This window comes from Lutjanus erythropterus, chromosome 18 (genome assembly GCF_056507025.1).
Source record: "Lutjanus erythropterus isolate fLutEry1 chromosome 18, fLutEry1.hap2, whole genome shotgun sequence".
NCBI classification, from domain to species: Eukaryota; Metazoa; Chordata; class Actinopteri; order Lutjaniformes; family Lutjanidae; genus Lutjanus; species Lutjanus erythropterus.
Genome location: NC_139334.1, coordinates 13932073 through 13954797, shown reverse-complemented (window position 1 = coordinate 13954797; position 22725 = coordinate 13932073). Strand labels below are relative to the sequence as shown.

Below are 22725 nucleotides of genomic sequence, written 5' to 3'. Positions count from 1 at the left end.
AACTGTACTGTAAACTGAAGTGTATTACTTCCCACTGCTAGACAGTTATTAATTATGAAGTGTCCCAATTACAGTGTAATGAAGTCTATTAAGGATCTAACTTTGGGAAATAATACACTTAAGTTCGCTTGCAATGTGTCCCTAATTACCCTCTAATAAAGTCTACTAAGGGTCTAAAAGTGTCTAAAAGTTCACAGTACAGTTCTGTTGTAATGTGGCCAATTTCCCTCTAATAAAGTCTAATAAGGGTCTTCAGATGAAAACAATACATTTTAGTTTACAGTACAATTTAGTTGTAAGGTGTCCTGAATTACCCATTAATAAATTTCAATAAGGGTCTAACAGTGGGAAACAAAAGACTTTAGTGTACAGAGCAATTCTGTTGCAATATGGTCCTTGTAAAGGGTCTAATTCTTACTAACAAAGAACGCATCATTTACAGTTTTCGTCTAACTTGATACAAAGTACGGCATGTTACATCTTACAGTACAGTACAGTGGGACTGTTATTGTTAGGACTTCTTGAGTGTATCCTGGCTATCTGACAAAAACAACTGAGCAAATCCCCCATGTTTTGATGAGGAAAAACACTATTAACAAAATGTAAAGAGAATTTTCTCAGTGCATGTGTAATGTACTGTGATTATGGGCCATTAATGTCATATTACAGTCATGTTGAGGGGGCAGTAATGGCATGATATCACCACTCACTTTTTGTTGCCAAGAATAACAAAGCATAACAACATCTGACGTGAAAATATGGCCGACACCACAGGCGCACACGCACAACTTTGCATTCAGGTATGATGTATGGTGTAATGCCTAATTGCTTTGCTCTCCCACTTCATAAATTTTGGACTCTCTTGAGACAGAGGCTACTGTGTTAATGGCAATCAAAATTCCACACAGATCCGAGAATACATTCATTTTGTCGTCCACGGCGTCACCAGGCAGCTGCGGAGCTCATGAATCCAATAAAACATCCAGAGATACTTACCTCATGGTGGAATCCATACTCCATAAACATAATGACACCTTATTTTAGTTTATTTGATTACATGTGATGGTTGGATTTGCATCCACAGCACCTCTCCACTCAGTAAAACATTGGATTGCTGTAATTGGTAGTAGGAGTAATCCATGTGCTTATGTGGGGGAGCACTGGAATGACATTGATATACAGCGGTCCATTAATTGCCATATGAATAGGGTCTGCAGTGGTTGGCGCTCTGCTGATGCATCACAGTAAAAGAGATGGGTCACTCTGTCTTCTCCAGCCCGCAGCTTTGCCAAGCTCATAATTACTAAAACCTCCAATTAATCTTCCCATCACATAGGCCAAATATACACTTCCTCCATATATAAATGAGTTACAGTATATGCTCTTAGTAAATGTGCAGGCCTGTGTGTGTGTGTGCGTGTGTGTTTACACAAGCAGGCGTATACGTGTGTACGTTTATGTGTGAGGGCCTGTGCCCATGAGAACATGAAGTACAAACAGCACTATATGTTCTCAGTGTACTCTGGAGCTCCACTGTGAGCCACACAGGTTATCAATACAAGTGGCATCGGCTGTGTCAATATCACACAGTCGAACCAAAGGGAACTGCCATCTGCAGTGCAGCTGCAGTCAAAGAAGATCATGGTCAACTGAAATTGTACCTCCTCTTCAACCTATCGACTGGCGTATGGGGGGAAAAAAACATCTGCACGTTATCTCAAGATTAACAAAATCAGCCGCAGTCAGTGTTGTCAGATTGTGTTGCATTGAGGGGGTTAAAATGGGCTTAGGCAGGTGAACACAGTTTGAGCTGGTTTACTAATGGGTTGGGCTGCTTTTTAAATATATTAAAACTTGTTTCGGTTGAACAAGTTAGATAAGCCTATTGTTTTTGATATTTGAGCTGTCTCTTGACTGTCCCTCAATATTACATCATTAGTCCAACATCACTCTAGCCTGTGGGAAATGCCACATTAGCAACATGCTAGCACAAGAATCAACAGGACAACCTACAATATAAACACTATGTTCATGTTTGAATTCGGGTCACTGGTATCAGTATATCATTGAGCTTTAACAGTAACCTGTTAGCCCTCATTGATAAAGCAGTCCTGTGAAGTAAAATCCACAAATGTTGTCATCAAAAATAAACTTTTTATCCACTCAGCTCTTCTGTTCTCTGAGGCTTGGGGTTGATGTAACACTTTGTGCTGGTACTTTGACACGATGTCAAATAGTTTGGAGCAGAGTAAATGTTCAGTAAATAACCTATCACTCAAAAATAAAATATAAAAATAAAAAACTAAATTTCTCCTTATCAAAGTAACACCAGCAACTGTCTAACCAATGAGAATCAGAAGGTGTCAGACCCACAAAAAGGACTTTTTTTGTAAAAAAGCAAAACAATGTGTTCACAGAAAGTTCATAAACCCTTAGATGAGCGAAGTAGTACACAGACATACTGGTGCATACAGTTTGTATACCAAGCTTCTTTGGTAGGTCTATGGAAGACAAAATCACTCACCCACACAGATATTTAGTGCAACTGTCCTTTAATTTGAAACTTTTTTTTTAGCAAATTAAAAGCATTTTATTTGAATGCAAATTATTATTTATTTTAGTGATTTCATTTCTGTTTTTCTATATTTTAAGATTTGGATGTTTGTGTGCTTGAACGAAATTGACTGGTGCTTACATAAATGTTTCTGTCCATTTCCTCACTGTCAGTCCAAGTACAAGTGGCTGTCAATAAGTGCAGCTACACTGAAGGCTACACTGTGTCTGATTTCTGAGAGGTCACAAAATCAGTTAAACGTACCCTTCTTCTTGACAATACATGTGTGTGTGTATGTCAGAATATGTGCATGCGTGTGTGTGTCTACATGAATATGTATTTCTGATTGTAGCATGCAGTTCTGGCCCCTGGCCATTCAACCTTTACTCATTCTGAATAGATTCTCTTCTCCACACTCCAATCTGGCCACCGTTCCTCCTACTGTCGCATTCACAACACCTTACTGGCACCCAGTGGTGCACGGAGGTACTGCATCCACTTGATGCTTGGCCGACAGCAGGGGAGATGGAGAACTGCTTACAAGTGGCATTTGCCCCTAATTAAAAGCTGCACTTGTTGGAGCACTCGGTCTGCAGAAGGACTGGCATCGACAGTGACGCAGGCTGGGCCGCTGATCCTCCTGTAAGCCTCCTCCACTCTGCAGACACACACAAAACAAGTGAAGAAAATAAGCATATAAACACAGCAACTGGCACTTTACATGACACTGAATAATCTGCCTTCAGGACAAGTTTGAGTAATCTGACTGCTCACAGTTTTGGTGAGCAGTGCAGAGGGTGATAAAATGCACGACATCTGAGAAATTTAGCATGAGAGAAACAACACAGATGGCTCTGAGCGCAGCCATTTCCTGAGACAAATGAAGAATAGTCCTGGTGATAGTGATTGACCAAGTCTGCAGAATCTCTCACTCTCTCAGCGGCAGACAGTCAACTCCCTCCATTTTCTAATTCTGCTGGCCCAACATCTGGCTGTCCCGTGTGGAAAGGCCATTATGTCAGGGATAGAGGATGAATGAAAGTAGCCATCGACCTGTCTGTGGAGCGCCTAACTGGGCCGGCAGTTCCTGCGAGTTTTGACCAGCTTAATGGAGCACAACAGCTCAGCAACTAATCACCTGTTCTCTCTCATCAGCTGCTTCCCCCACGGGACAGTAATTGATTGTTAAGTGTTTGATGGATCAGACGAAGACGGAGCTGACCTGACTCAGTGAAACGTGCTGTACAGTTTGTAGCCCATCTGTGCTTTCATGTTTTCACACTCACAGACTGAACTTTTTTCATCACAGACTGTAGACCATTTGTCCACACATGACACACAGATAAGTGTGGCTACAGTGTTTTTTTCTCATCTCTTCTCTGTCATTATCCACTCTGGGTACCATATAGTTGTACCATCCTTCTGTACTTCAGCCAGAGTAATAGAACAGGACATACAATGCAAGCTCTAATACACCTATATGATCAAAACTATGTTTAGATTACAATGTACGCCTACTAAAAAATGTCCCTCTTACCAGATTATTTAGGCTTCAGTTTATATGGTTTAGTATTTTTCAGTGTTAAAACATTTGGTTTCATTTTTTTTGATGAAATTGTTATTTCCACTACAATTTCAGTTGATTCAGGAATTGTCTTGCAAACCAGTTTTACGATGGACACAATTAAAGGAATTTCTTTGAAACTGGTTTAAAATGAACTCACACTGCCAGTTTTTTCACCTAGAAGGAGTAATCCTAGTATTTGTGCTGAAACAAGGAATCAATTAATTGATTTTTGATTTTGAGTCAAGCGAAGTAAATTATGACTCATATGAAAAGCCTTGTTCTTAGTCTTTCACGCCTAACCTGGACAGCACTACAGCCAATTCCATTTGTCAAAGAGTACTGCACTCCTGATCTGTATTCTGAATTTTTATCTGATTTCTCAGAGTTTTCCTAATCAAATGTAGCTCTTAAAACAAATAAAGTAAATATTGCAGGTGATATTAATATTTATATAGATGTCAATAATGATAGCCTTAGTACTGTGTTTATCTCAGTATTTGATTTGATTGGCATCTATTGGTAAGTACATATGCCACTGTTTCAACCACACCCTCAAACTCGTTCTGGATTATGACATTGTCCTCTTTTATTCAACCATTTATAACTTTTATTTATAACTTTTGAATTCCTATAACTGGACTACACGCACATTTTCTGGAGTTTGCTAAACTCCACATATAAACAATTTCAAGACATTGTCTTTGGTTTCTGGAATATTGTGCTTATTGGAATATTGGAAATGTTTCACAATTGAATTAAACTGATTAATCAAAGAAACAACCAGCAGATTAATGGACAGGTTGGACTACATCATTGTCTTGCAAGTCACAAGCAAGTCTCAAGTCGTTGCACGCAAATCCTAAGTCAAGACTGACAGGCCTAAAGTCCTTGAACTCAAGTATAACCTGAGTCCATACCACTAATAATTTATCATAAAAATAAGCAGCCCTGCCTGGTATTTTAAGTGCTTAACCTTTGTAATCTTGTAATCTCAAATTTGTATGTATCCTACACATATTATGGACATAGAATTTCATTGTCTCACTTGAGCCTGAACAGCTGGTTGTGGTCCAGTTCTTGTTCCTCCTCAGTCTTTCCTTGACCTCTGTCCCTCAGCCTCCTCTTCCTCTCCTCAGGGTCCAAGGTGAGTAAGACCACCAGGCTGGGCTGGAGCAGGTCACTGGGCCAACGGTAAACCTCTGAACCCTCCGCTGGAAGGTTGCACACTGGACCGCTCACTGCTGTAGCGATGGCATATGCTGCTGTGCTGTGCCAGAATCTGGGGACAGATAATGGATGGTGGATTGAGGGGTGAATGATGGATAGATGGATGATCAGGTGACTATACTCACAGGAGTAAAAGATGTTAAACTTTGAATTGTAGGTCTAGATCCCTGTGGTATGTACCTGTTGGTCCCTCTATCACAAAACAGGTCACAAAACTTCACAACACCTGCGACATCGCAGCTGTCTTTACCTGTCAACGATGACAGGTGTCTTCATGGCCTCCAGGCCTACTTGTTCTGCTGTGATGTAGTTCCCCAGAGCGTAGAAGGCCCTGCGGATGAGGGGTGGCTCCCGATCAAAGCGGGCCCTCAAGGGGGACAGGCACTGGGGAGGGGACCGCAGTAGCGTGGCCCCCAGAGTATCCCTCAGAGACTCAGTCAGAGTGGTCTTACCTGTGATGGGAAAAAGGGAGGAAAGAGTCAACTTGCAAACAAAGAAGATAAGTTAAGTTGCAAGAGAGCAAAAAGTAGAGTTTGTCATATTTTTAAATATAATAAGAGGCTGATTCCCAACCTGGGGGTCCCCCACTAGACGTCCCCAAAGTGGTCTTGAGTCTTGATTTTAAGGAGAAGAACCTTTTTTAAAATATATAGCAAGCCTATCTCAGCATTTTATTCATTTCTGTGAAGAAAACTAAATGAAATTCTTATTTTTAAAGGTCAGATTATTAAGACAGGGTTCTTCAATGTTTTTCAGGCCTGGACCCCTTAGCTGATAGAGAGATGACACAGGGACCCCTACTACACGTTGCATTTTTTAACATATGCAGTTATCGTGCTCACTGTTTTGGTTAACTGTCCAGTTTATTAGTTGCTCTGCAATGTTGTTGTTATGCATTGAATATAATATGAAATATCCATAAAATATGTCATTGTGTAAGGGGTCCTCAGTTATAGAAAGGGGGTCCCTTAAGGAAAAAGCTTGGGAGCCTCTGTAATAAAGGACTGAAGTGACTCTTGAAGTTAACTGACCTAAACCTCACATCCTACCTACATGGTTGAGCTTTCATGAGCTTTGCAAAGAGTATTAGATGAACGAGCTCTTCAGTAAACCATTTTCACAGTGATGTAACTTTTCTGAGGTCATGATACATGATATTCCATTAGGCGAAGCTCGCTGGCAGATAATGGCTTTAGCAGAGAACAACTGGCCATCACTTCAGCGAGACATCTATACATCAAACTGATCCCATATTTATTTATGAGGTAATGGCATTAACCTGTGGCATCCAGGCCCTCTACGACAATAACAGGGAAGTCTGGTTTACTTCTGGCCTCCGCTCTGCTGGGCAGCAGCTCCAGAACAGACGTGGCCTCTGGGATGATGTCACCACACTGCAGAACAGACACAATCAGTTTGCTGCTGTGAGAGGAGGCAGGAGGGAGTCGTATGAACACACATACTACTGCGGGCCACCTGGCACTGATAGATAAACAGAATAATCAAGTGCCACTTTGGGCCGCTTGGTGTACACTGCAGTATCTTTCTGCATCACACGAGGGTGCCATTTGGCCATATCTTTCAAATAATTTCAGCACTATTCTTTTATGTAAATGTGGGTCTGTACAAATCATAATGCAATTATAGGAACCTGAAGGCAAAAACTCTGTATGGTAAGTGTGACAATTTAAGAAAGATCTGGGAAAGAGATCTCAACTCAAACACAGGAGAGGATGTACAGCATGGAGAACCATAGTGGATGATGCAGGATGGCCAGATGCACAGGACAAATTTACACACTACAAAACCATACCCAGATATTATTATACAGCAGTTAAGCGTCACAGAATGGGACTTATGGAGGATAATTATTGCTGGAGGCATCAAAAGGAAGCAAGAGTCGCATAACAGAAACTTATTATCTTAAGTTAAGATGGACAGAGTCTAGGATAAATATTTCTCAATTTGGCGTTACAGAAGTAAATCATGACTAACCTTATTTTATCTTAATTCATCCAATCTTATCTCAGCTTAGGAAATCATAAATACTCAATTCAGCATTGCTTATCAAATGTTATGCCTGTTTCCTAGCAACTAGCACTACCTTTCTCAGCTGGCCGAGCTAAACAGTTTGTAACGGTTGTTTTTTAATCATTAAAATACACCAAAACATACAAACAACATCTGTAGTGAAATCTAAATCACCAATTATCGCTTATTGCTCATCGCTTATCATTAAATTAATCACCAAGTATTTTGATAATCAATTAATCGGTTTGAGTAATTTTTTAAGAAAAAAGAAATTCAAATTCTCTGACTTACATGTGAGATTTTTTTTCCTCCCCCTGACAGTAAAATGAATATCTTTGGGCTAAAACAAGACATTTGAGGACACCAACTTGGGCTTTGTTTGTTAGACACTTTTCACCATTTTCTGACATTTTAAAACAAACAACTATTAATCAATTGATCAAGAAAATAATTGACAGAGCATTGGCTGACTATGAAAATAACAGTTGCAGCCATGAATTCAAAGATGTTCTTTTTGGGGAATTTACAACAATGCTAACATGTGTGGACTGTTACTGTTAGTAACTGTTAGCGAACACTACCATTAACTACTGTTAGTGAACACTATTGTTTGCTACTGTTAGTGAACATTGCCATTAGCTATTGATAGTGAACATTATTCTTAACTACTGTTAGTGAACTTTATCTTTAACTACTATTAGTGCACATTACTGTTTGCTACTGTTACTGAACACTATACTTAGATACTGTGAACATTACTGTTGGGTACTGTTAGTGACTGGCTGCATTGGCATTGGTTTTTTAGACTGTCCAATGCCAAGCTCTCTTTGGTTTGTTATGTTTGCTTTGTCAGTTGTTCTTTGACTTTCTTTATTGTTTTATTATTATTATTATTATAATAATAATAATTATTATTATTATTATTAGTAGTAGTAGTAGTAGTAGTAGTAGTAGTAGTAGTAGTAGTAGTATTATGCTGAATTATACTGTTTACAATGGAAAACAAAAATCACAAGAACCTGTTTTAGGACTTCATAGGCATCCTCAAAACTGTAGAAAACATCAGAGTTGATGATGTTAAGAGTAGATGGGTGATATTCTGGAGCTTCTGAGGGCACCACAAAGTACTGCTTTGACATGTCCATAGCCTGACTCTCTCCATGAGACCACAGATGCTGGGTCCACAGTTGGCTGTCCTGACCTCTCGAGTATGAGCACACGAGCACTGGATCATTACGTATTAAATCCCTTAAAAGTCCCTCTGACGGGGATGAACTCTCAGAATTATCTTTTAAAAAGTAGCCCTTGATGAGAGAGCCCTTGACATTTGGCAGAAAAGAGGACATGGGAGAGACATCACACTCCGGAGGCAGGTCTCTCAACAACTTCTCTTTAAGCTCCGCGTAAAACTTGGCTCGTCTGATCCTGTCGCTGCTGCACACGAGCAGAGAGTAACACCTGTCACAGTCCTGGACTCTCCTGAACACCCGCGGCGCTTCTTCCTCTGCTCCGCGGTGCTTTTCTTGAAGTTTAAAGTAGGAAGGTGCTCCATCCAGATCCACTGAAAACACACGAGAGGTCCACTGGGGAAGGAGAGCCATTGCGCGTCGTGCCATCTGTTAGACGAGCCCTTCTGATCAGTTTCCAGTTGAGTTTAGTGGTGCTAACTGGGAGAAGGCGTTACATAAGATGAAGGCTGCAGGGAAAACGAAAGTAAACAGCGCTGCAGAGGCAAAAACGAAACTTTGCGACGCATGTTTTGCAGGCGTAATACAGTTCAGATCACTATACAGATGCAACAGTAAGAAGAATTACGCATGGGAACTTGCAATATATGATATAGTTAGCCAAACAATTCTTTTGATGACCATGTCTTTCTATTATTTCAGTTATTTTCCCAATGGCAGAAAGTTTACCCCATGCACACCATTTTGCTAAATTAAACAGAAATGCATAAAGAGATGTAAAAAGAAAAAAAAACGTAATTAAATTACTTTGAGAAAATAAATAATAAATAAATACATGAGTAAATTATTTTGTATCTATCTATCTATCTATCTATCTATCTATCTATCTATCTATCTATCTATCTATCTATCTATCTGTCTGTCTGTCTGTCTATATATACAATACAAAGCAAAATAAAGTCAGAACCACATCTTAAACCACAAATAATAACATTTATGTCACATTTTACGGATTAATTACACCGACATATATTTTTTGTTACGTTGTGTGATGCATTTAAGGGCATGCTAAGTTTATTTATTTAATCGTTTGTTTATTACATATTTATTTACAATCTAAGCAGTCGTTTTCTAATGTTTGCTAATTGCCGTCAATAAAAATATATTGCAGCTTTCAGACTGATGCAGAGGGATTCTGTTTTCTGTTTCTCACCCTTAATCATCCCTATTTTTTTTTTTTTTCCATTCACCTACAATTTATCACCCATAGTGTCCTTCATGTCCCACCTTTGCCTCTGACACGACTGACTGAGGAGGTGCACCTGCCAAAGTGATGTTAAAAACACATCACTCTACTGTGACACAACCAGCAAGTATTTGTCTTTCTGATCCTTGAAATATTTCGCATAATCAGTCACACAGGCGCGCCAAGCCTCTGGGTTTCGTTTTCGATGTTTGTAAACAGAAACTCAGCTGTTCAGCTGCTCAGCTGATCAACTTTCCCTCTCCTCACGCCCTGCAGCAGCTCTCTATTTAAGCTGCATCACATCCACAGTCCGGACAGCACAGATCACAGCAGGTGTGGTTCGGTCAGTTTAAAGATGCACATCTCTGTAGTCTCGTCTCCGAAGCTGCTGGTGCAGTTCTGCATCAGGACCCTGTACTGCTTTTTGACGAGTGTCTCTTCAAAACTTCGTTTCTGGACAGCAGGAGTCTGCAAAGGGACAAACTCACCCGTTGATGACAGCAAACTGGACCAAAGCAAAGTCCAAAATGCGATGTCTCCGACAAGTGTCAACTATCATTTTACACGCAAGTGTAATTACAAGTGTGGGTTTTGTTTCCACACAGCAAAGACATCCTTCGTCCTGCCTCTGGAAGAAGCCAAGAGGGGCCTCAAACTTCTCAAGGAATCAGGTACATTTGACACATCAGTACAGTTTGGTCTTTTGCAGAAGTTTTCAGATCTCAAATTAGGTGCATTCAAAACCTTATTAAGTAAAAGTATGTGGATATTAAAGGGAAAATGCACTTAAACTATTAAAAGTGAAATGATTTATATATTACATTTGGAGTTTTTAGATTAATACTACTCTTTTACTCCCTAAACTTATAACAATAACAACAATACAATAACAATATTGTCAATACTACTTTTCTATTTTAGCTTACTTTTAAACTTATTTTACTGATGTTGATATATATTTAACTTCATATGCAGTAGTCAGGATTTTTAAAAAAAATCTTTCAGGAATAATATTTATAGAAAAGTCACCTTTTCATACCTCAGACAAACATCCCTGTTTTCAGCTTTGTAATGATGCATTTCAGTTTTAAATCATTATTTAATTTGAATTTTAGATGCTTAATCCTTAAGTTTCTCAGAAAAAAATGTCAGAATCACCACAATTGGAGATACATGGTCGTCACTTTTAATGCCATCTGAAAAGTAACTAAAGCTGTCAAACAAATGTGGCAGAGTAAAAGAGACAATATTTGCATCTGAGTAGTGGTAGAATATGAGTATAAAATTGCATAAAACGGCTGAAAATTAATGGCAGTACTACAGCAAAAGTACTTTATCAAACATGTAGCATGCAGTTAACTTCATCCCTCTGTGTTTATCAGGCATGGAAAAGATCAACTTCTCCGGAGGAGAGCCATTTCTGCACGATAAAGGAGAATTTCTGGGGAAATTAGTTCAGTTCTGTAAACAGGACCTGCAGCTCCCGAGTGTCAGCATCGTCAGCAATGGAAGCATGATCAAAGAAAAGTGGTTCCAGAAATACGGTAAGGCAGCAAATTAGTGTCGAGCTTGTGGGACAAATTCATTCTTGATCAGTGTCAACTTTGTTTTACCAGATTGTACACTAGTTGGGAGCGTGTGTTTAGTTTAACAAGAAGACATATGTCTTCATTTGGCACCAATATAAACATTTCTGTCTCCATCAGGTGACTATCTGGACATCTTGGCCATCTCCTGTGACAGCTTCAACGAAGAAACAAACCAGCTGATTGGCAGAGCTCAGGGCAGGAAGAGCCACCTCGACAGCCTTTACAAGATTCGCAACTGGTGCCAGGAGTACAAAGTGGCGTTCAAGATCAACTCAGTCATCAACACCTTCAACGTGGACGAGGACATGACGGACAGCATCACCCAGCTTAACCCCGTCCGCTGGAAGGTAATAACAGACAGCGAGAGTGTGTTTGTGATATTATGTAGTACCTTGACACACATACTCACCCTCTCACCATCTCACCCTCAGGTGTTCCAGTGTCTGCTGATCGACGGGGAAAATGCAGGAGAGGCGGCCCTGAGAGAGGCGGAGAGGTTCGTCATCAGTGACCAGCAGTTTCAGGAGTTCCTGGACAGACACAGCAGCGTCTCCTGCCTCGTCCCTGAGTCCAATGAGAAGGTATGAAATTGTTGTGACAATGACGAGAAATATAAACAAATTGCTGAAACGCATGACTTGGTGCTACAGAAATAAAATAGACTTGACTTGAATTAGCATGAAATAGTGTCACAGTGTTGGGAATCAGATGCCAAAATTGAAGTCTGTGGTCTTTTTTGTCTTCACAGATGAGGAATTCCTACCTAATCCTGGATGAATATGTAAGTATCTCATATTGTTTACGGCCCAAACACACTTTTCTTACTGCAGCATTGCTAGTTTTACAGGCCATATGAGCCTGTAACTGTTAGTGTGAATGGGTCATTAAGTTTGCCAAAGTAAGTTTTTAATTTATGTTGAAGTACAAGCACTTCCCTCCAACTTTGGGACATTTAGAAGTCATTAAATGCTTGAACAGAGTTGAAAGGCTTAATTTTGGCTTAATTCCGATCATTTAAATTTGTGAGTTTTTAGACATTTGGCTGAGGAAAAGTCTAAATCTTATTTTGCCTTCTAAAAGTCAAATACACAGGTAACTTGGATGCGTCTAACTGACTTTCTTCATTTTTCAGATGCGTTTCCTAGACTGTCGAGAGGGAAGGAAGGACCCGTCCAAGTCCATCCTTGATGTCGGCGTGAAAGAGGCCATTTGCTTCAGCGGCTTTGATGAAAAGATGTTTCTAATGAGAGGAGGGAAATATGTGTGGAGCAAAGCCGACATGAAGCTGGAGTGGTGAAAATCTCCAACTCCATTTTGATTTATCTTTGTTGAGAGATTGCAGAGATAATTTGTACAGTATGAATGTGTTTTCCTGTATTTATGTTATTTTTAAAACTTACTACTATACCGTTTATTGTTGTTTAAAAGAAGTGTCAAAAACATGATAAATTCAAGATCAAACTTTTTTTCATTTTGTTGTTTTGTTAGCTGATGGAAACAGATTTTTGTATATGCACTGCAGCCACTTGTGTAAGCAAATATATTTTAATAAAAATATTTTTTCATTAAGAGAAACAGTGAATGCCTTCATTTTATTTTTGTCAGAATATAATACCCTAAAATGTTGTGAAAAGATTTAGTTATAAGCTGAGGGACATCTCGAGTACCGTGTTTAGCTCGCTGCCACTATGACCCAACCCCAGGGAAATGGAAGAATATGGATAGATGGATAATAAACTTAATTTACACAGGACTTTTCAGTACAAGTGCTGTATATTCTTGAGTCAGGATTAAAATGTTTCAGAACTGCAATGAGGCAAGAATTTAAAAAAATAAAATAACACTTGTAATAATTATATGGATAAAACATGTTAAAAATAGCTTCAATAAAAAGACAGAAAGACAGAAAAAAATAAAGAAAAGAAGAAGAAGTGGTTTTAAAACCATCACAGGCAGGCATGGAGCAGAAACTGGTCCCACTGGTTCATTTAAGTTCCAGTAAAATAAGACGAGCAGATGCCATTTATGACGCTGACAACTGAAAGGAATTTCAACCATGAAATCCTCAAGCTGAGTAAGAACTCCTCTCATGAATTCATTGTGTGACTACAGCATCATAAACCACAGGTGATACCACATGCCATTATGTGGACATTTTAATCCTTACAGACTGGTCTGTCCTGTTATCTGCACTGCTGAGGACAGGTCTCCCCTGGTTGACAACAGCTGTTCACATACAAAATACATTCATGTTGTTGCCTTTCGTTTTTCAGTAAAGTCTAATCAGACGACTTGTTTTTTTAAAGGGGCGGATGTGCTCAAATCACCCAATCACCTTCATTTCCTTAGTTCTAGATGTATTTATCCATGCATATAGTTTTTGTTTTACTTCCTCTTTCTGTGTCTCCATCCCAACCTGGGGGAGGCAAATGAATTGTATTTCTGGTGCTCACATTGAAAAATTACACCAAAGACTACATTTAATTCATTTCCACCACATTAGGGTCACATTATTTTTCCAGGATCTCAAAAGTTATTGGAAAATAACTATGTGCCAACTCCAGTATCTGTTTGGACAGATACCACTATGCTAAATTATCATGAAAAGTCACTTTCTTGCATTACGGCTGATTAAAGGCCAGCCGAAAGCTGCTGGCAACAGATAAAGACGTGTGCATGGTTAAATACCACTAGGGGCACGATGTAGTGGAGAGCACAAGCAGATCCTGAAGTAAAGGATCTGTTACTTCAATAATAATAATAAAAAAAAAAAATTAAGAATACTCAGGAAAATGTACTTATTATAGTAGTATTAAAAGTAAAAGTACATGTACATATGCAGGAAACTGGTACATGTGACTGTTATGCTATTATATATTATATCATCTGTTTATTATTACTGATGCAATAATGTACAAGTATTTTCATTATGGGTTCATCTACTGATTATTTTCTTGATTAAAAATTACTTAAATGATTATTAACACAGTTGCCAATTAATGAATTTTCTGTCAATTAGCTAATAGTTTCAGCAGTATTTGTATATACTGCTTGTATTGTGTATGTATGTGTGTGTATAAACTTCATGTTTTATAAGTTCTCCATATCAGACAAATGGGTTGCAACAGTTTGAGATTTTCACGGAACAATAATCGTCTCAGGAAATATCAGAGTATACAGCATGCATTGTTGTTGGTGTTGTTATTAATTATTATTATTAGAGCTGTAACAATTAATCACTTCATCAATTAGTTGATTAATCTATAGTTGCAGCCCCAATCATTACTACTATTATTATTATTATTATTATTAGCAGTAGTAGTAGTTACATGTCTTTTTTAGGGATAGAAACAGGGTTTTTTTTATTGGACAAAAGCTGTATTATAATTTCTTTCTTTTTAAAAAATAAATGGTAGAATTTAATATATTTTTTTTATAACACTAATGGTATGGCATGATAACACATTTTCATGCCATGCTATGCACAGCCGGTATATACTTCCCTCTGAATTGTAGTGGAGAAGAAGCAGAATGAGGCATGAAAAGAAAATAATAAAATAAAATAAAAACAATGTTAGGTTCCACCACTGGAGGGAGGTAAGAGAACATGTTTCTTGAAATGTGAACCGAGCCTGTAAATAAAAGGGGGCGACTGCGGTGTGTGTCCAGCAGGGGGCGGTGTTGTTTATGAAACACTGCAGTGTGCTGAGCTCTCCTTAAAGCGGCAGAGCAGGACGGCAGACGGGAAGCCTCTCACGAACAAATGGCGTCTCTCCAGTGCGGAGCAGCTGATTTCCTACCAAGCGCGGCGGCAGCAGCAGCAGCAGGGACGGCGGAGAGGTAAACACACCGCCCCCGGATATCTCTGCAACCGGATAGCGTTGTTTTCCGCTGGGTTGGTGCTGCAGACTGACGGCCGGACGCTGCGCGCTCCTCAGTTAACCGAGAGCAGACCGCAAACAAACCCTACTGACAAGAAAACAGACAGCACAGACTCAGCTGCAGCTTCCTCTGCTCTGCTTATTTATGCTCGCTGTTTTTACCCGTGGTCGGTGGTGTTAGTGCTTCACCAGGGCCTGAGCTCAGGCGCTGCAGGCGACAGTAGCAGGTCAAATGTTTCCACCCCGCTGTTGGAGGTACACATAATGAACATGGGCATCACCCCTTCAGAGATATCCTCCTCCTCCTCCACCACCACCTCCTCCTCCTCCTCCTCCTCTTCCTCCTCCACCGCCTGACTGACTGGTTGGCCGCCTCTTCGTTAATCCAATTCAGGAGATCATCTTCTCAACCTTTTCCTGAGGTTACACCATCAAGACGGCGTTATCTCAGAAAGCCAGGTAAGGGCTTGCTCGTTTATTTTATTCAGTTTAACACAGAAGGAGCGGCGCCTCAATTAGAAACTGCTGCTGTCGCGATTTATTTTCGCCATTTCCTCGTTTTATAGCAAGATGTGTTGTACTTGTGCTGTTACAGATGTCAGTTTTAACTCCGTGTTGGCCTATTTTGGAGCAAACAGCTGCAGTGAATGGATGGCAATGTAGGTAGCTGTTTTAAAATGACATCAGTAAGGTTTCCAGTGTGTGTGTGTGTGTGTCTTGATCAGAGTTGCAGGAATGGCCTTAAATCAGCTGTGTTTCCCTGTACAGCAGCTGCAGAGTGTTGCATCTGAACTCCAAGCCTAACATGCACAGAGTGGATGTCTCCAGTGAGCTCTGAAAGGTCACTCTGTGCCCTGCTATTTCCATTTTAAGCAGCAGGTCCCCCTCAGGGTACAGTCAGATTATAGGCAGAGCTATGAAACCAGGCTACTAGACAAACAGAGCATTCCTCACAGCCAGAGATGGCCAAAGCTCTCAGATCTTTGTGTGTCTTACATGTAACTCATCTTCATCTGTACGCAGTGTTCTCGTTTCTCATGGTGTCTTATCTGCTCTCAGGTAGGATAACATGTTTGTATCTTATAGAGTCTGACCGCTAAGGAGGCCAAAGTATCTTCAGCATCCTGCGCGGACATTATGCCCATTAAATGTCAGATGTCGGTGGTTTACTTCAACGTGTTTAAGTGCCTGTGTCAGCTTTATTAAATACATTCAACATATAGGGAGGCATACGCAAGGTCCATCCTGTATAATGGAATTAGATGGCACTCAGCTTGTGGTGCTCAAAATACATTTGAAAAACTCAACAGCAGTGTCTCTTTCCAGAAATCATGACCCGGTTACTCAAGATAATCCACAGACCTTGTTGTGAGCAGTTTCATGTGGGAACTACATTCTCTCTATTGTCTACCAACCAGTGGCATAGTTGGGGGGATAAACCAAAGTAAACTCCTTTGAGGCTGAGCATTTACTCATCTATTTTCAGTCAATCAGTGAGGGGAAACAAGGTGAGTTTACCCAACTTTGTATTTACCACAACAGCTGCCAACTGTACGCTGAAAGAAGTGTGCATCTACTCATTGATGAGAGGCTTGTGTGTGTGACTGTGGGATAGGAGGCCGCCCCTGTAATAGTTAACTGACCATTAGTCGGGGGGTCTGCACCCTTTACTATCGAGAGAGACAATTTTGTTTGAAAAAAAAATGTCTGGAGCTGCAAGAATTCAGACTTTTTTTGGATGGTGCATCCATAGTTGTCCCAGGAAGACTCAAGACCAGCACATTTTAACTGACTAATATCGAAACATTTTTCAATAATTCTGTGTAAAGACGCATTTTTATAAGTAAAGAATGCAAGAATCACTGTGGGCCCACCATGATGATTAGTGAAATGTTAAAAAAAAGAACAATTTCCCTATTCTCAAAGTCACAGGGAGCCACTTGGGCAGGGCAGAAGAGCGGCAGGTTGAAGACCCCTGCATCAGTTGGTGAGAAGAGTCTTAGTCCTCGAGATTTTCATTTATTTGTTATTTGGAGGGGGGGGGGGCAACCTTGATTTGGTAGCTGTGTCTCACCGTTAGGCCAGAGGGATTGTTGCCACATGAACCTTTTCTCTTGTAACAGTAAAGTCACCAAGGCATTGTTGCTGTAGCTGCCGTTAGCTAGTTAGCAATGTTGACTAGAACAACGGGTTTAGGCGGGAACAGGAGGCATAAAGCGGTTGAGGAGCAAGATTGTAATTTATCGGGTCAATTTGTATGTAAACCGTCTTCATCCGTCATGTTGATGAGTCTGTGAGTAGTTGCTTTTGTGAACACTGAAGTTTTTTTATTCCAGTGGTTTGAACAACAAGGTTATGTTCAGTCTTCTTGCTGGGTGTTAGTATTTAAGGCAGCTTGCTTCGTGCTCCAAAAACATATATTTGAATAATTAAATCATTATCATAAAGATACGTCAACTAGGAAATTCTTTAGGCGGGGTCAGTCCTCGTGGAATGTAAACATGATTGGCGTCCTCCTCGGCTGAGCTGAAACCTCTCATCCATGACGCTGCCTTCTTCATGGTGTTATGGTCGGTCAGTGTAATTCCTACCGAAACTGCTCCCAATAAAGTCTGTGGATTATCTTGAGTAACTGGGTCATGATTTCTGCAGACATTGCTGTTGAGTTTTTTGGCGCTTTGAGCACAAGAAGTGAAACGCCATCTAGTTACATTATTTTTGAGAAGGTCAAAGCAACTCACACCAAAACAATCTAGATGTATAAATGGCATCAAAGGTAAGAAGAAAAGTATATATTTTTGATTTTATGGTGCACTGTCCCTTTAAGATCCCTCTTATTTTGTGCTATTGATTCTCTCTCATATGTCATGCTTCTAGCCATATTGCAGGAGCTACATGGTGAAACACACATTCTCTCGCACTCACATGGACACGCATTGAGGGAATGTTGTAGCCTATATTCCACATGGATTTCACAGGCGATGTTGTGATGCACTTTTTCCATTCTCATCAGCAAGAGCCCTTTCCCACCGGAGGGGGCTTCGAGGCACTGTGCTCGCTGCTGCTGCTGCAGATTTGTTCAAAACAAGAGAAAGATGGTCTGTGTACAAAACAGTAACACATTCCTCAGAGTGACCAGCAGCAGTCAGTCCATTCCCAGAGGAGAGATGAGTTTACTTAAGAGTGAGAGGGAATGAGGTTGTGATGCCCAGAACTCAGCGTGCCATTCCTGTCCGGAGGGAGTGCAGTCATGGTCAGAAAATACACGTACATGGAAACATACACGGGCGCATATGAAGAGCACTTTGTTAAGACAAGAAGGGAGGGGCTGTGATTGTTTTGGTGTGTTGGGTTTGCCTCACACAGCACAGGCCGTCTCTTGGTGAAGACTTCATGTTTATCTGAGCCTTTCATGGGTCTGCCTGACCTTGTGCTGAAAAATATTACTGTTGCGCTTTGAAAAAGGTCTCTGCTGAGTATATTGTTGTTATGGTGATGATAAGGCAGTAAACTGAACAGATAGTCTGATCGCAGGAAAAGCCTGTCCCTGGCTTTGTCTCGCATTGAGTCAGCTTTGGGTTGGGCCTTTAAAGGGATAGTTTGGATTTTGTGAAGTGGGGTTATATGAGGTACTTCTCTACAGTCTGTGTATTAAAATAGGTGCAGGTCGGCATGCACCCAGTTTGAAGAAGCAGCAGGAGTATTGGTGTAGGAAGCTAAGCAATGTACTGCTGTGGACAGGGTCAGCAACTAAAGATATGTAAGCCGCTTATAAAAAGGTACATCTAAAAACAAATCTATATCAGTCTAAGTGTAAGCTATATTTGGAATATTTTCACTGCCATATTTTGGGGTCAGACAGCCTTTTACAATGGGAAAATGCCAAATATATAAGCAAAACTTTAAAGAATCTTCAGCCAGTGCTCTGCATAACAAAAACACTTATCATATTTGTAGTTTTATGCCTTGGGGATGGATTCTTACCACATCATGGATGAAAATAATACCAAAAGTGTAGTAACTGCAATATTGTCACCTGGCTGTGCAAACTTTCTGGTCCCTGATTAGTAAGATGTCATTTTCATTCTCTTATGATTATACAAGTGTGTCTGGGGAGTAAACAAGGAAATGCTTTGGTTTTCCTGGCCTGAATCAGCCAAATTTCCAGGTCCTGAAGAGGCTGAGTTATATCCCTGTACTGTAGATCACCGGGAGCACCTAATCTTAAGAAGATTAGTCAACCTGAGACGGAGCTGATCTAGAAATGTGACACCCATTTTGTTTAAATACACTTAACCACTATTTACAATGCAATTACTGTCAGTTCCTCATTACTTAAGTCATGTAAGAGTAGGTTCTCTGAGTTTAGGAGGGTCTGGAGGCCAGGACATGTAAAACGTCTGTGGTTAGGTGACTGGTATTTCGATTTTGCTGTCTCGGATATATAGTATGTTACTGCAGTGTACATTTCTTGAATCACTCCTTTATTCTGGTCACATTTAGGCAGCTAGAGAAGTGATTCTGGTGTAATCTGACTCCAGGGGTTGTAGTCTGCCTTTGTGCAGTCAGGTTGCCAAGGATTATGCAACAGCTTAAATGCCATTTCAGCAGGGTGTTGTGAGTGTGCATTGAAGGTGGTGCTGGTTTCCAGGTGTACTGTCTATGTGCGTGGGGCTGAGGTTGACTGGAGGGTTAGTATTCACACCAGACAGTCAACAATGCAACCACTCGAGTCCTAAATGGCTCCTGAAAATGATGTTCACTGCTCAGAGAGTGCTTTAGCTCTGTGTGTTATGGCTTGTATCCAGCCAGTTAGGATTGCGTCGGGATGAGATGGGGATTGTTATGAGAGCATTATGTGATGCTCGTGTGTGCCGTGCTTCTTCTGAACGGCTGCTTGGCATTTTGAACTGGTCTCGTGGGCTCCATTTTCTCAGACAGGTAGGGCACGTAGCGTGAGACAGTGTTATGTAACAGGCACACCACAGATTCTGCTGACCATCCGACACTTTCCAAGATTTAGGAGTTTAGGAATGTGTAAATTGCGGCTGTCTCTTCAGGTTGAGTGAGTCCCACACAGAAAAGCAGCAAGCACAAAAACTTAAACAGATAGTTCAGATTTTTACCACTTTATCTTGCTGTCAAGCAGCCTTTCCCAGCAGGAAACCACCATTATGTAAACCAGATACCACACTCTCACTCAACCAAACTCCATTGGTGAAATCATTTATTGTGCCTTGTAAAAGACAGGAATTGGTTGTTCACTAGTGCCCCAATCTGTTGATTTGTTTGTGTTATTGTGTGACTTTGGTGAATCCGAACACACTTTTTAAAACACAGAAATAATTCAAACTAACCGAATGAGGCAGTGGTAGACCAGCAACTTTGGATATCTCTGATGTAAAATTACCGATTTGGTCTGGTGGCTATAGAGAGAGCGATATTTGGCTTGTATAATGGTGGTTTCCTGTAGAAAAAAGGCTGTCTGTCAAGGCAAAGTGGTGAAAATAATCTACATATAGTTTATACTGATACAGATTTTTTAATTTTATTATTAATATTTTCTAGATGGGTCTAAGAGGCTTAAATATGTTTTGCTGCTGATCCTGTCCACAGCAGAACATAGATTATTTTATATTCTATGTCCTGTTGTCAGCTGGTTGTCCACCAGTGTTTTTACGGGTTTTATTGTGTGTTGTTGTATGATCCTGGCTGCAAATCAGTTTTCTGGTCATAGACAATAAGGATACTTTGAATTCGGACCTTTTTGCTGGTACTCCCCCCTGATTCTCAAAACTGGGGACATGCCGACCTCTATACTCTGACTATGCATAAGTACCTCATACAATCCCACTCCAAATAGTCTGAACTGTCCCTTTAAGCTGAACATCCAGGTTTTGCCTGAGAGCTCACGATTCTTTGGTCATCATCTCCAGACATTGAAACAAAAAGCTATTTCCACTGTTATAGGAGACACAAACTCTGCATTGCTACATGAGCACATTCCATCTATACATACTGTACAGTACATACTGTCTGCCTAATGAAGGCTGCAGCCAAAATGTTTGTAGAAACAGATGTCACTGCAGCTCTGTCTGGATACATTTTATTTGGTGGTAGATCGTACTTACTTCTGCAGAAAATGCCCTTAGATGATGCAACATCACTATGTCGAGATATATCCTGTGCAGCAGTTTTACAGGAGGAAAAAAATTGAGAAAAGCTTTCAGAAACACTTGTAGTTCTGATTTTGGTGCCTGTCCCACAATACATGGGCTTCTTTCTAAAGTTATTAATTTGGAAAAAAGTCAGGAAGAAGTATTCTGTTGGAGGAGACGGTAGTTTTACCGCCCACAGTAGCCTCAATAGACTATAGTCCAACAACAAATCATATTTCATGTTCATTAAAGGGGTACAACTCACACTTCAGCTCGACTGGGAATAAGCCAATCCTTTGCTCTCTTACTATGTCTGTCTCTATCGCTGATGCTCTCCACCTACACGTAACAACAGCACAATACAACACGTTCAGGCTCGTACTCTGCTGAAAGTCATTCTCTGGAAATCACTGACTGAAGAAGAAGTAGATGAGTCAGGATGTAGGCCGATATCTGGGAGTGCCAGTGATAAGCCTAAATCTGGTGCAACCTGGCGTGGCATAAATCACGAGCTGATGAGTAGACAGCAGATGAACGCTACAGTCTTTATGTAAAGTGTTCAAATCTGGTGACATTATGACTTAGCATGCTGTTATTTTGGGCATATGCGCCCACTTGGAAAATCTAAACTTCTTGCTAGTACTCTGTCTCCTATTGGAGGGGGATGACTAATACTTGGAACTCAGTAATGGTATAAATACTGGAGATACATTTTACTCCTAAGTGAACTTGCAGCCTACCAAGACATACTTACTTAAACTAATCAAAAGATTTAAAGTTGTAGTACTTAAGACTTCAGTCCTGGTTGATTTGGCAATAACAGTGGTTACCATGGCAGCAGCAAGTTCGATTTAACACAAAACACCCCAGGAGCAGCTACTTTGTTGGGAATACAATAGAAGAGCAATTAGTGTTTCTGTTCACAGCGCAGCCAAATAAACTCTGATGTTTTACTAAGGAAGTCATTACAAAATAATTGCACAATTTAATTAATGCTGCACTCAATCCGAGTAGTTTTCCATGCAACAGTGAGGCACAATAAAGTTTGTTAGCTTGTTGAGGAGTTGAAGTTGGAACGGCTCACTGTGGCTTCTCCTTCTTGTTCCATTACAGCCTTGGAAAAATTGTAAAATTTCCACACCAAAAAATAGACTAAACTATTGCTGTTTTGTGGACACATTTTTGAGAACTAATAGCACTTTCTGCTAACCAAAATGACAAACACATTGTCTTTCCTGGCTGTTCCACAATAAAAGCTGTTACATGTGTGGTCAGCTGAATTTGC

The 22725-nt window shown here is 40.3% G+C and overlaps 3 protein-coding genes across 3 annotated transcripts in view; 2 read left to right on the top strand and 1 right to left on the bottom strand.

Annotated features, from left to right (window-relative positions):
- Positions 1-2534: 2534 nt before the first annotated feature.
- On the bottom strand, positions 2535-9055 carry cmpk2 (cytidine monophosphate (UMP-CMP) kinase 2, mitochondrial). The gene is made up of 5 exons (XM_084742881.1): positions 8399-9055; positions 6628-6742; positions 5599-5800; positions 5167-5400; positions 2535-3212 (listed from the first exon to the last, which is right to left on the bottom strand). Exons 1-5 carry the CDS (start codon positions 8993-8995, stop codon positions 3092-3094), a joined length of 1269 nt encoding a protein of 422 aa, XP_084599007.1. The 5' UTR covers positions 8996-9055; the 3' UTR covers positions 2535-3091.
- A 1016-nt stretch (positions 9056-10071) lies between these two features.
- Positions 10072-12976, top strand: rsad2 (radical S-adenosyl methionine domain containing 2). Its single transcript, XM_084742505.1, has 6 exons — positions 10072-10483; positions 11195-11356; positions 11519-11748; positions 11833-11982; positions 12150-12182; positions 12534-12976. The coding sequence occupies exons 1-6, from the start codon at positions 10168-10170 to the stop codon at positions 12696-12698; spliced, it is 1056 nt and encodes a 351-aa protein (XP_084598631.1). The 5' UTR covers positions 10072-10167; the 3' UTR covers positions 12699-12976.
- Positions 12977-15092: 2116 nt separating this feature from the next.
- rnf144aa (ring finger protein 144aa) overlaps positions 15093-22725 on the top strand; it is a 43793-nt gene continuing 36160 nt past the window's right edge. Inside the window, exon 1 of the mRNA XM_084742960.1 lies at positions 15093-15741. The gene's annotated coding sequence lies outside the window, so the exon portion shown is untranslated. The remainder of the gene's footprint in view (positions 15742-22725) is intronic.